The 14,651-nt window shown below is 44.7% G+C and overlaps 1 protein-coding gene across 1 annotated transcript in view; it reads right to left on the reverse strand.

The window, feature by feature from the left end:
• Positions 1-889: 889 nt before the first annotated feature.
• FAM124A (family with sequence similarity 124 member A) overlaps positions 890-14,651 on the reverse strand; it is a 62,630-nt gene continuing 48,868 nt past the window's right edge. The window contains exon 4 of the mRNA XM_033177658.1: positions 890-4,705. Coding sequence (XP_033033549.1) covers positions 3,902-4,705 — 804 coding nt within the window. The 3' untranslated portion in view covers positions 890-3,901. The remainder of the gene's footprint in view (positions 4,706-14,651) is intronic.

Below are 14,651 nucleotides of genomic sequence, written 5' to 3' on the forward strand. Positions count from 1 at the left end.
GTTAGAGTTTAGGTGTTTGAGACCAGCCTGGGCAACACAGTGAGACTCTGTCTCTACAAAAAATAAAAAATGAGTGGGACATAGTTGTGCATCTGTAGTCCCAGCTACTCAGAAGGCTGAGGTGGGAGGATCACTTGAGCCTGGGAGGTTGAGGCTGCAGTGAGCCATGATTGTGCCACCGCACTAAGCCTGGGAGATAGTGATATCCTGTCTTAAAAAAAAAAAAAAAGGAAAAGAAAATAGGGAGATGGGAAGATACCTGCATTTCTCCTGATTTATTTGTGGCCAGGAGCTCATTCCAAGTAAACATGTGGTCTCACCTGGGAACGCACTGGGTGGTGCAGTCTAATACACTCTGCTGTGACTGTCCGCCTGCCCTCAGACCCAGGGGCTCAAGGAGCAGCCAGTACTAAAACCCATTTATTCAAGCACACGTCAACCCTCCCATGTCACAAAAGTCTCTGCAGTGGCTTCACCCACTGCTTCCACCAGTTCCTCTTATGCTCCTTTTAACTAGTTGATGTGACCCAAGGTGGATTTCTGTAGGACTTGCCAGGTCAGTTGGGGACAGACAGACAGATTTGCTCTTTAAAGCAGACACTAGGTGGTGGTTAGTGTAGGCCAAAGTGGGACTCTGAGCAGTTATTTAGGGGTGAGGGGATCTTACTTGGAAAAGAGGCAAATGAGGGATGGGATATAACTCAACCAGAGCACTTACCAACATGCCCCCTTCCCTGGCAATGCTGGAGGAAGTGCATGGCCAAGGAAACAAGAGACAGGGTTCTGTTAAGTGACAAAAAACCAGGGCTACAATCCAGACTTCTTATACTACAGAGCCTAATACATACAGAGAGGGGTAATTTAGGAGACAACCTCAGTATCTTTCAATTTGAACACATTTATTGAGCACCTATAATGTGCCAGCATCTTTTACAAGGATAATACTTCAAACGAGTCAGGATCCTCCAGAGAGTATTGGGAGCCCTTCTGGATGAGGAAGATGCTACTGGAATGGCCAGAAATGGAAGGGAAGGCTTTGGTAAATGTGTTCCTGTGATTCCCTCTCCGTGGAGGGACTGCCATTTCCATGCAGTCTGCAGTAGGTGTCCTCTCCCTGCTCACCTGATGCTGCGGGAACATTTTGCATTTCTTGCTTTCAAATGCTGTCTATGATGTCCTTTGGGGTCACTCAGTTTGGTAGATTGGACTGTGATGAGGGCAGGTCATTGGGAAAGGGTGGGGCCAGAGTTGCACTCTAAGGCAGTCCTAGGTGAGCATGTGGGCATACCGAAATAAGGACACTGATTAGGGAGAAGGAGCTAGCCCTCAGCCGTTAGCCCTTTTTTTTTCTTTTTTTTCTTTTTTTTTTTTTTTGCCTCACTGACTTTTGCTACTGATGAACTTGCTTCCCTGTTCATTGGAGGCAGTATCATCACCTCTGAATTATTTTTCTCCTTCTCCCTAATGTTGTTTGCAGGTTGCTTTTCATCATCAGCTATTGACTGAATCACATTTCTGGGCAGGAGGTGGAGTGCTGGTGGCTTTCCAGGAATCAGCTCTGCAGAAAGAAGCTCCTTCCTGTTCTGAGCCCTGTGGTTCTGTAGTCATTGGTCTGACCTGAGTAGCCCATTTTCTTGGCATGACACACCACAGCAGCAGTGGGCGGGAGACTTAGAATTTTTGTTGTTGACTGGAGCTGGGAATGTTGAATCAACCTCAGGCAACAGACTGGCTCAAGGGATAATAAGCTATGACCCTTGGGCCAAATCTGGCTCACCAGCTGTTCTTATAAATAAAGGTTTATTGGCTGGGAACAGTGGCTCATGCCTGTAATTCCAGTACTTTGGGAGGCCAAGGTGGGCGGATCACGAAGTCAGGAGTTTGAGACCAGCCTGGTCAACATGGTGAAACTCCATCTCTACTAAAAATACAAAAAATTAGCAGGGCATGGTGGTGTGCACCTGTACTCGCAGCTACTTGGGAGGCTGAGGCAGGAGAAATGCTTGAACTCAGTAGGCAGAGGTTGCAGTGAGCTGAGATTGTGCCATTGCACTCCAGCATGGGCAACAGAGCAAGACCCCGTCTCAAAATAAATAAATAAATAATAAAACTTTATTGGAACTCAGTCACTCCCATTCACTAACATATTACCCATGGCTGCTTTCAAACTACAGTGGCAGAGTTGAGTAGCTGCAACAGAGACCATATGACTGGCAAAGCCTAAAATACTTATTACCTAGCCCTTTTCAGAAAAAGTTTGCTTACCCCTTGTCCTGAATTAGTAGACTATATATTTTTAAAAATTTGAATTAAAGCACAATATTACAATTCTGAGTGTTGGAGAATCCAGAATGCTTGGGGCAAGACCTAAGGCTCTCATTACAAGGATGGCAAAGACTTGAAGCTTCAGCTGAAGGCTGATGGTTGGTAACTGCTGCCTGGAGGGTTGTGTTGGAAAGGACTCTGAGGCTGTGTCTGGGCTGGCGTGGGCATTTCCAGAGAGATGAACACTGTGCCATTATTAATTCAAGGAGCACCAGCCTGGGAATTGAGCTAGGCAAACCCATGCTCTTCTTCCTCAAAGGTAAAATAATATCCAGGGACAGCTTGGCACTGCCCCCGATGCCAGCCTTTGGCGTTGCTGAGGTTGGAGCTGTAAACAAACATACCCTTACTGGGGTGAGAGGGAGGCGAGATTCAAATGCCATCCACGCTGTGACAGTAGCAGATAACAGGCAGGAAAAGCCAAGGTCGTTGGGCTCCAGCTCCAGTGTTAATTAAAGCTCCCATGCAGTCATGTGAGGCTGGCAGTGCACTGGTGTTTGTTCAGGAGAGCGTTTCATGGACAGTTTCCCGTTTGGGGGAGAACAGTATTATGAATCTGTGCAATCAAAATGCTGGCTAAAATGTTCCGAATCACTGAAAAATGAGAAACATAGGATGTGTGACCCAGCATGGTCACTGCAGAAAGCAGTAGACGGTGCGGCTCCTGTCATTTGAATATAGCCCTTAGACTGTGGTTTTTGAAAGTTGAAGAATCTTAAGCCTACCTGCCCATGATGTCTAATGGCCTGTAATTCTGCAATCCCAACAAATGCTCTTCCTCAGTGATCCAAATAAATTCAGGTAGTGGAGTGGTCTTCTGAAGCCCCTCGCCCATTCCAGTGAAATGTGCTGTTGAAAAGGTGTATGCAAATCTACTTTCTGGAACTCACATATCTTAAATGCACCAAGAGTCTGTTACTCATGCTAAATCTTTATAAAACACATTAGCAACTTTTGTATAAATCCAGAGTTTTAGGCGCTGCACGGCTTCAAGGTGAGGAATTACCTGTAGTCAGATATATGTTTACTTCTCAAGCTGACTTTTTCCACTATAAGCAGTGCTTAAACATCCCTAGGGCCACTGTTCTCTGGTAAAGCAAATATATATGGAGAATCCAGTAAGGTGTGCGTTACATTATTAGGCAGTAATCCCTCATACAAGTCACTTAGTATCTCTCCCACATTCAATGTTTTGGCCTTAATTGATTTTCCTTCATACCATGGAAAAATTGCCAAATTGGTTCTGGCTGACTAGGTTTTCTTTTCATTTCAAATAATGATATAAGCCATTTAAATTGTATAAACCCTCTAAACCATATCTCAAATGCTGAATATTCAAAAAATATATTTTATGACAAGTTTGTTGAGAATTTATTTGCATAAAAATGCCAGTATTTTTCTGCTGTGTCCCTAGAGATATACCACCCCCCAGATAAAAGTGGGTGGTAGGCAAATGTGCTACAGCTCCTGGGAAATGGATCATGAAGAATGCGGTGTGCTCAGCGGCCAGAGGGGCAGTGTGGCCTGAGTCTGTGTGTCTGAGTTTGTGTGTTTGGAGAGCAAGAGCAGAGGGCATTCAGATGTAGAATTCCTCCATGTCATTATCCCCGGGACCAGCCAACCCTGGGGGTGGTGGCACGTCTCCGTCAGTCTGCTTGACTTTGGGGGTATTGCATGGTAGCTGTGGGGAGTCTGTGAGGGTGGGAGTGCTGGGAGCTGGGGGAGCAGCACCAGCTGTCGCTGAGGAGCTGGAAGACCTTTTGGTGAAGAAAGGGAGGGAAGCCCAGGAGGTCTCTGTGGTCACCCTGCTGACAGCGGGCAGTGGTCCCTCCCTGGAATCCTTGTGAGCCACCCAGTGGCTGCTGCATCTTTCGGAGGGGAGGGGTGTCTCCACTGTGCTGCAGAACCTACTGGGTGCAGAATATGCAGAGACCACAGACAGGTCCGAGGAGGAGAGCCGCAGGCCTGTGTCCACATCTGTCTCCTGGGCCCCCTCTAGGTCATCGATGGAGAGGAGGTAGCCATGTCTCCACTCTGATGCCCTGTGCCCTGGGGCACCTGTGTTTGAAAACCACTGTGGTTCAGCTGAGGAGGCCAGGGAGGGGCCTCCCGTGGGCAAACAAAACAAGGACTTGCTTCTCTGGAAAGACCAGGGAGGGTTGGGGGTGCTGTTGGCTCGTCCAGCAAATTCCTGCTGGTGCCCAGGAGGCAGGCCTGTCCGGATGGGCCCCGGGTGAGGACTGTTGAGCGGGGATTGCTGGCTGCTGCCAGGTGTATGGCTTGGTACAGCAGTGCTCGGCAAAGGAGTGGAATGACGTTTCTTCTCGGAGGAATGATGCACTCTGCCAGGTTTAGGAAACTTCTTATGCACCCTCTGTGCCTGTGGGGGGAAGGCAGATCACATTAGTGCAGGATGGGAATTGTTAAATCCATCAGGAAACACAGTTACCAGTCATTGGAAGCTCCTGGCAATGTCATGGCAATAAAGCATTACCAGCATTACCAGCTCTGCAATCTCTAGAGCAAAGACAGAGGTAGCAGAGCTTTGAGGAGCACCAGACAGACTTTTCAGTCTAAGGAACCATCTCCGAGGCTAGGAGGAGATTCAGCTCCTTATCACAATACAGAATACTTTTTAAAGCACACATGCCCATTGCGCTCAACAATTTGGCAAAAAGAACACGGGCCTGGCTGAGCAGGATAACAGAGATAAGAATGATCACAAAATGCAAAAAGAATGCTTGCAGGGTTTGTTTCCTTCCAACCAAAGAATCACAATGTGCCCACCTGATTGAGAGACACTGTTTGGAAATGTTCCTGACGAGAGGACAGAAGTGATCAGGATGGGCTATGCACAGACCATTTCAGACCAGATCCACATGGGATGTGATTCTAGCACATGCATGATAGCCAGGACACAATCTTAGGGTGGGGTGGTCCATGGTTCCAGACAGTAAATCCTCCATGAGTGAGGGGCTATTGGGGTTAGCATTTATCTACTTGTTGCTGTAACTACTGATTTCTCTATATACGACGCCTTTCAGGAACCGTGTACACGAAAGGGAGCTGCCACCTGCTGACTGATCCTGCAGATCCTGCAGGGGTTGGATGAGAAGCTTTGCCCTGTCATATCCTAGCCTGTCCTTCTGGTCCAGCAGCCCTACCCAGCCCTCACTGCAGCTCACCAGTAACCCGTTTCTGTTGCGCAGAACCGGAGACCTCTCTTCCAATGCGCGTTTGCACCAGGGTCTACTTCTCTCAGATTCTCTCTCTGGTCTGTGTCCAGGCCTACAGGCCAGAACCCAAGGCCAGCCTTACTATCCATCCAAGGTTTCAATTAAATAATGGGTTTCAGGACAGTCGGTCTGGCTTGACTTAGTATATATTAATAGTATCTGATTTACAAATCCCTGAAATAAGAAAAGAGTTCTAACTGGGGTTTACTACAAGGGCTCTCTCCTGGCATCCAGCAGGAATGAAGAGTTACCCCTTTGGGATGGAGTAAGGAGCAGCCCCAAAAGGCCTGAGAGGTGTCACAGCTGGGTGGCAGATGGGGAAACAAACCAATTTTCTTAATCATTTGAATTGGCTGAATAAAAGAGAAAATAAGTCATGAGGCTAGGGAAAGAAGTCCTTGGGTACAGAGATTGTTTCCGGGGTAGGGGGAACAATGTTGAGTAATTCAAACGTCTATCTTATTTTTTCCAAAAGCCAATTCCGTTGGGTGCCCTGATATCATTTTCTTTCTTGGTAAGTATGCATCACCTTGTAACTTCTGTCTTCAAAGTCTTATTTGAGAACATGCACTTGGTGAAAAATTTTGCAGTCTGAATCTGCCTGAAAAAGGAAGCCTTTGTGGTTATTGCTTTATGAGGAGCAAAAGGTCAAGGTTCCCATGCAAGGAATGCCAGGGGATGTCTAAATCTTCCCACTGTCAGGGAATAGGGGACTGTTCAATTTGGCTTAAAATCAGGCACAACTGATGGAGGATGAACATTGTGTAGTTTTGCAGAGATTTTCATGACTGTGCTTGTTTAACAGAAATCTATCTGTACTCTCTTATTTTTACCACATGATGAAGGTAGGAATCCAGACAAACCTTACATTCTGCTGCTTTGAAGAGAGATGGTACCCGGTCTTTTTCACTGGAGGGTGCCCACGTGCACAGTGGAGCTGCCTGCTGGGTGGGCGGAATTTGAGGCTGGCACGGCACTGTGAATAACGGCAGGAATCCTGGGCGGCAGCAGGAGGCAGGTGGCTGAGGAGCCTCCACATCCCTCCTGAGGCCTGGAGCTAATGTGCATGCAGGGTTTGCTGGGCAGATCTGGTAGTATTCCCTGGCTCTGTCCAGTGGCAGAGGGGTCAGTTTCTAAAAGTGGGGTCTTGTTGGATTTAAAGAGAACTTGCACCTGTGAAGGTTGGCGCTCCTTTAAGTGCGGTTCCCCTGGTGGTGGTTCCATCTCTGGCCTCTCTTGTGTGCTTGTCTGCTGACCAGAAACACTAGAGGCTGAAAGGGAGTTACTTTAGATGTTTCCAGAGACTCCTCCTCAGTGGACCTTTTTAGAGTGAAACAGGAACCTGAATCCTCCTCACATGGAAGCCTCCCCCTACCTTTCAGCTCTTAGGGGCTGCCCTCCTGAACTGCTCCAAGCCACAGCAGCGATGTACTGGTTCCTTTCTTTCTCTTCGAAGCAGTACAGGCTAGCTGCCTCCCTGGAATCCAGAAGCTCCCTTCTTTCTATTTAAGGAACTTTAAGGAACAGAACAGCGTCACATAAATTAATGTGCTGAAGGCAACCAGCCCGGGAAATTTACTTATGTCCCTAAAGTCACCAAAAGATTGGAATTCAGAAACTGATCCAAAAGTTTTTCGTGCACCTTTGAGTGCAGTTTGCAGTTGGGGAAGCAAAGGGGTCTGCAGTGGACCACTGAGCCAAAGCATCCTTTTCAAGGATCTGGGTGTCAAGAGGCTCATTCCCTGGCACATGGATAGAATCCTTTCTCTCTCCCTCTCTCTCTTTTTTTTTTTTGAGACGAAGTCTCGCTCTGTCACCCAGGCTGGAGTGCAGTGGCGCAATCTCAGCTCACTGCAACCTCTGCCTCTTGGGTTCAAGTGATTCTCCTGCCTCAGCCTCCTGAGTAGCTGGGACTACAGGTGCCCGCCAGCATGCTCGTCTAAGTTTTTGTGTTTTTGCGGTTTTTTTTTTTTTTTTTTTTTTTTTTGAGACGGAGTCTTGCTCTGTCGCCCAGGCTGGAGTGCAGTGGCCAGATCTCAGCTCACTGCAAGCTCCGCCTCCCGGGTTCACGCTATTCTCCTGCCTCAGCCTCTGGAGTAGCTGGGACTACAGGCGCCTGCCACCTCGCCCGGCTAGTTTTTTTTGTATTTTTTAGTAGAGACAGGGTTTCGCTGTGTTAGCCAGGATGGTCTCGATTTCCTGACCTCGTGATCCGCCCATCTCGGCCTCCCAAAGTGCTGGGATTACAGGCTTGAGCCACCGCGTCCGGCCAGTTTTTGTGTTTTTAGTAGAAACCGGGTTTCACCGTGTTAGCCAGGATGGTCTCGATCTCCTGATCTCATGATCTGCCTGCCTCGGCCTCCCAAAGTGCTGGGATTACAGGTGTGAGCCACCATGCCTGGCCAATTCTTTCTCTTTAATTGTTTACGTTTTTAGATTTAGTACAAGTGCAGATTTCTAATGTGCAAATACTGCATAGTGATGAGGTCTGGGCTTTTAGTGTACCCATTACCCAAATAGTGAACAGCGCACACAATAGGTAATTTTCAGCCCTCACCCCTGCTCACCCTCCCACCCTCCCACCTTGTGGAGGCTCCAGTATCTCTTATTCTACTCTGTATGTCCATGTGTACCCATTGTTTAGGTCTCACTTCTAAATGAGAACATGTGGTATTTGACTTTCTGTTTCTGAGTTATTTCACTTAAGATAATGACCTCTGTTCTAACTATATGGCTGTAAAAGATGTGATTTCATTCCTTTTTATAGTTAAGGAGTATTCCATGCTATATATACCACTTTTTTTTTTTTCCAGTCATCCACTGATGGATACTTAGGTTGATTCCATATCTTTCCTACTGTGGATAGTGCTGTGATAAACATATGAGTGCAGTTATCTTTTTGATAAGAATCTTTTCTTCTTAAATCACTAGTAAAGGTGATTCTGCCCCTCCCCCAGGAACCCTGGCAGAGTCTCATGATTTGTTCACGGTCAGGGACTTTACCCTCAGCCTCGCACCTCCTCTCTCCCAGTAAGATCATTTTCTCTTGTTTTTTCCCTTGGCAGAAACATGAGCAGTGTGACAATGTCTGCTGTGTAATGAGCCCACGATGGTCATTTTAACACAGGGACTAACACAAATTTGGGGCTGTCTCAAGAAAATTGGGCAATGGGTTCACATTGAGAAATCAGAGTCTTGCTCTAAAGAAAAACACCGTGTTTTGCTTTTCCTTTCCTTCTCCTTTGGGTGGTTTTCATATACTCACTAAGGATGCTGGCCATGGGCAAAGCCTGTGTTGTCTTTTTGGAATGGTCAGTACAGGAAGATGATTTGGATGAAAAGGGCAAAGTTCACTCTAAGAATGGACAAAGCCTGCACATGTTTTGTAAAATCAGTGATGTTTTAGGCAGAAAGTTTGAAAGTTGTCAAAGAGATGCTGAGCTAGACAGGATGGCGGTTGAGCAAACGCTTGCTGGACTGTCATCTGTCTACCTTCCTTTTCCTGTCACCATTATGGAAATAGAAGGCTTTCTGGAAAATCATCAGTTATAGCAACATACCAACTCCATTCTCTGCATAGAATGGCAGGTAGTATAATTTAGGGTAAAGTGAAAGTACGTATTCCCTGAAATCAGTAAAATGGCAGCAAAGTGATACTTAGCACCCCCAAAGGCTTCCTGCAAAGAGTTACTTAGCCTCCCTAACTTCACCCCGCACACCTCTTGAGTGATCTTTCTGAAAGCCAAACCTGAACAAGCCCCTTGGCAAAACCCACTCCTTGGCAAATTCTACAAGACCCAGCCTACCCCTTCAGCCTTATGTCTTTCTAGAATCCTAACCTATGTGCTCCAGCAGTTTACAACTACCATGCTACCAAACACCTCATGCTCTATATCTCCACGACTTTACATGGTGCTCCCAGTGTCTGTGCACTTAGAGAACACCTGCCATCTTCAGAGACAAAATTCAAGGTGCTGCTGTGAAGCCTCATTTGGCCACTTGCCCTCATTTGGTGAATAACATGCATTCATTTCTCTTTTGGCATATTCCTAGCAGTGGAAATACTGGGCCACAGAGCATGTTTGCAGCTTTAGTAGATACTGTTAGTTTTCCAAATTGGTTGCATCGATATAGAATTCTACCAGGAATGTATAAGTATTAAGTTGCTCCACATCCTCACCAGCATTTGGCATTGTAATTCTTTTTAATTTTAGCCATTCTGATGGGTAATGGCATTTCATCATGTTGTTAATTTGCATTTCCCTGATGAGTGATGATATTGAGCATCTTATGAGATGTTTATGGGCTATTTAGGCATTCTGTTTTGAGACATGCCTGCTCTTTATGCATATTCTGGATTTAACACCTTTCTTAGACATATGCATTGCAAAAAAATATCAGCCAGTTTATGGCTTACCTTTTTGTTCTCTTATTGGTGTCTTTTCATGAACAGAAGTTCTTTTTAAAGTCATTTATCTTTTTTCCTTTAAGGCTGGTACTTATTGTGCTCTGGTTTATTTCTTTATTTCTTTAGAGATAGGGCCTCCTTCTATTACCGAGGCTGGAGTGCAATGGCACAATCATAGCTTACTGCAGCCTCAAACTCCTGGGCTCATGTGATCCTCCTGCCGCAGCTGCCTGAGTAGCTAGAGCTAAAGGCATGTGATACTATGCTCAGCCAAATTTTTTTTTTTTTTTTTTTTTCTGGTAGATACAGAGTCTGGCTATGTTTCCCAGACTGGTGTTGAATTCCTGGCCTCAGGTGATCCTCCTGCCTTGGCCTCCCAAAGCACTGGGATTTCAGGCATGAGCCAACATGCCTGGCCCCTTGCTCTATTTTAAAAACTTTTTGCTACTGCATCCAGTAGCCATTGTGAACCAGGATTCCTGAGTACTGTGGATGACCACAAGTAGGAGAGAAAATAAGCCACTCTTGATTAAGCCACAATTCTTTAGGTCCCTGTCATTCTCAGTTGAACCTGAGCTTACAAATTACCTCAACAAATAAAAGACATTGATATATCTAGAGGAACTGGGTTAATTGTTATATCTTCACTTAGTTCTGTGAGGCTTTTAGAAACTGGGTTGCTTGATGTCTGACCCTGCAATTATGTATTTAAACAAATGTTCAGTTTTGTACATAGCAAGCACTCAATATATTCTTGAATGAATAAATACAAAAACACATGGGAGATATAAATACCTATCTTCTAAAATAACTTAAGGTAATTTCAAGGTACTTATACATGTGTAAGCATATACCTATATATCATAAGTCATAAATACCAATAAATATTATTTGATTTTAACAGAAAAAAGTTATGAGGACTCTGATATTTTCGGGAAAAGCAGTAGCCACATCTAATGATAAAGAGCAACTTTTCAAATTAAAAAATCTGAGTAGTTGCCTCAGGAACCAGCTTTGTTTAATACTGGTTGAGTATACCTAATCCAAAATCCGAAATCCAAAATGCTTCAAAATCTGAAGACTTTTGAGTGCTGACATGATGCTCAAAGGAATGCTCACGGAAGCATTTTGGATTTTGGATTTCCAATGCTCAAGTGATAAGTATAATGTAAATACTCCAAAATCCAAAAAAATCTGAAATCTTAATCACTTCTGATCCCAAGCATTTCAGAGAAGGGACACTCAACCTGTGTCAGCAGCGACTCTTGGGAAAATGTGGCAAAGATCACAGGAGATACTATAGATACTAGTAATAAACAGAAAAGGGCGGGGCACCTAGAAGTTCTAGGAAACAATCTGGATATTGATCTGATGTATATTAAAAAGCTATTCACTTAAGGAGGAACAACAGAGAAAATCAAAGTTACAGCTGAGGACCCGGAGCTGGTATCAACAAATCTAATGATAGAATCTGTAAAACTTGAAAGAATATCATGCCTGGGTGCAAGCTTTCTCTTTGTATAAGTTCTGCATCTTTCCCCAAATAATTTATTTTTGGTGTAATTTGTGAATTACCCTGCCCATTGGCTGTAAAACACAGGAGTAGACAGAACTGATTTTTATATTAACAAAGGATCAGCAGAGTTTCTTTAAGTATCATTGATTTTAAGAAATTTCAAGAGAGAAATATCCTGTGATATAGTTCAATGACCAGGAGGAGTTGACAGAAATGATTAACAATAACTTAGGTTAAAAATCCCATTCTTACTTTATTTGAACAACAAGAGATAGAGTATTTTGTTTTTGAATTATCCAGATAATTTGTTCAATTCTCCAATTTAATTTTCTATTGCACTAAGGGTATAATGCTAGCTTGTGGGACTGAAGTTTAGCTAATTACTGCATTCTAGCCCAAAAGATTCAAGTTAAAAAAAAAAAAAAATTATGCCAACACAGTGTTACATGCCTGTAGTCCTAGCTATTCAGGAGGCTGAGGTGGAAGGATCGCTTAAGTTCAGGAGTTTGAGACCAGCCTGGGCAACACAGCAAGCCCCTGTCTCATTAAAAGAAAAATTACATGCATACATATCTATTTGGGAGCCTGCCTGGAATCTTGGAGATTCAGTTTAATCCCAGTTTTCTCTAGCTCAGCACAATTGACATTTTTGGCTAGATAGCTCCTTGTTGGGAGAGCTGTCCTGTGAGGATGTTTAACGGCATCCCTGACCTCTATCCACTAGATACCAATAGCACCCTCGCTACCTCCCAGTTGTGACAATCAAAACTGCCTCGGGATACTGCCAAATGTCCCCTGGTAGAGGAGAGATGCCAAGTGCCCCCAGGTGAGAGTTGCTGCTAAGCTTTTGTATTATGAAAATATAATGCCCTTGCATAAACCTGGGGGTCTAAGTTCTGCGGGAATGCCTCCCTATCATTTTTTGAATTAAATTTTTATTTTTATAAACTGATATGTAAACAGAGTTTTAAAAACAAAGTATACATTCGTTCTACAAAGCTTATAATGGGGGAAAAAAAGAGGTTTACCCTTATCCAGGTCTTATTTCTTAGAGCAGTGCTGTCTATAGAACTCTGTGCAATGATGTAAATGTTCAATATCTGTGCTGTCTGATTTGGCAGCCACTAGCCTGCCAGTTCTCCCCAGAGGGGACTCCCTCAGCCTCCTGCCTGGGCAGCTGTTAGGAACCTGGCAATCCCAGAAGTGCAATACAGAATTGCACTTCTTCCTCCTGGGCCCAGTATGGCACCCCCACCCTTGACTGTGCTTGGTGTCCTGTGGTCTAGGTCCCTGGTCCATCTTTCCAGAGTGTAAGCTTTGACCTTAAGGGGAAGAGGTAGCTGATCTGGGTGTTCAACTGGTGTGTGTGTGTGTGTGTGTGTCTGTGTGTGTGTATAAAGCTTTATTTACAAAAATAGGTGCTGGGCCAGATTTGGCCTGTGGTCTTTAATTTGTTGACTCCTGTCAATTGCTTTCTGTACAAACTTCTAAACCAATTTTCCCACTCTTTCATCTAGGCACAGACACTGTCTATTTCCCATTTAGCCCGGTCATCTCCTTCCTGCTGCTTTCTTAGGGCCCAGGCCTGCAGCATCAAGTTTTGGCCATTCAGTGGCTCTGAATGATAAAGACAAGAGACAATCAGGGCAGGAGGGAAATGTGGTTTGGGGACTCTTGATTTGGTAGGGAGCAGAGGGGAGGTGTGCCCCCAAAGCCAACCTACTGACCTCATGTGCCCCCAACTTCCTTGTAAGAAGGTAGGGGGAAAAGGATATTCTGGTTTTGCTGAACTGGGCCACCCAGCCTGCTTTGAAGAGGGAAGTGGCTGGTCTCACAGCTGGAGCTTCTCTGAACTTTAAGTGTGAGATACTTACCACTGTTTTTGCTTTTTGGCCTGGACTCCAATCACTAATTCAGAGAAAAGTGAGCCCCCGCTACTTGACATAATAAAAATGGATTACGAAAACTCAAAAGCAGTGCTACTGCAAGGCTGAGCTAGCTGACCATGTCAGAAAAGGATCCACGCCTAAACTGTGGTAACACCAGTGAGTCAGGTCTCCTCAACACTCTCAAAACCTTCCACTGGACTTGGTGAGGTTATATTACTGCCCAGACTGCAGGTGGGCATCACAGTCCCCACCTAACCATCCTCCACTCTGGCCACCCACACCATCATTAGAATCAGTGAATACACGTATTTGCCAGGAAAGATACTGGCAGCATCCTCAAGACTGAGATTGTCATGAAATCATGCCAAGAGGAACAGAAATGAGAGCAGAATTTATTGTATTATGTGGGTCAGTACTTTGCAATCCTGGTTGCACATAAGAATCACCCAGGAAGCTTTAAACAACAACAACAACAACAACAACAACAACAAGAACAACAAAAAACGCTCCAGAGCAACAGAAACAGAATCTCGGGGGTGGGTCCCAGGCATCAGTTGAAAGGCTCCCCAGGTGATTTGAATGAATGTGCAGCCAGACAAGGGCCAACTTTCTGATTTTCCCTTCTGCCTAGCTGACTTTACTTCTCTTGTTCTGGGGCCCTTATCTACTTTTATGGCTACTGAAATTATTTCATTCTGAATGACCTCACATTTTCATGACTATATACTCTTCCAAACTTAAAAATGCCCTTTGTTACTCTCTGTGAACTAAACTCTTGCAGCCTCCCAAATCCAAAAATCTGTGATTGTGGAAAGCTGTAAAAATGGAGACCTAGAAAAACCGTGCCCTGTCTAATGTGCAGTGAGAAAGCTAGTGGGAGAAGCGGCCCAGCACACAGGAGCGTTCTGTCCCCTTCTGTCTTACCCCTACTATCTTAATTCCTTTAGCATTCACATTTCCCCCTCTTTGTATGCAATTATCTTGGCTAAAGTAGGCTGAACTTGTCCTTTCAATTAACCTCTGTCTGGAAAATGATATGGATAATGGAAATTCCAGAGAATGAATTTCCACTGCCACATTTCCCTCTCAATAAATTTTTATTTTGTTCTTATCTGCAGATCTGTTTAAATAACAAAACTTGCTTTTTAGCCTTGAATCCTCATCAGTTCCACCCATCTCTATGGCTTACATAAGTTTGCTTTTGCAGTATTATCTGTTAGCTCACTTAAAACAGAGAACTATTGGATATATTTGTAATGCTTATGCCAAAAACACAG

Source organism: Trachypithecus francoisi, unplaced genomic scaffold (assembly GCF_009764315.1).
Source record: "Trachypithecus francoisi isolate TF-2019V2 unplaced genomic scaffold, Tfra_2.0 Lachesis_group18, whole genome shotgun sequence".
Taxonomy (NCBI): Eukaryota; Metazoa; Chordata; class Mammalia; order Primates; family Cercopithecidae; genus Trachypithecus; species Trachypithecus francoisi.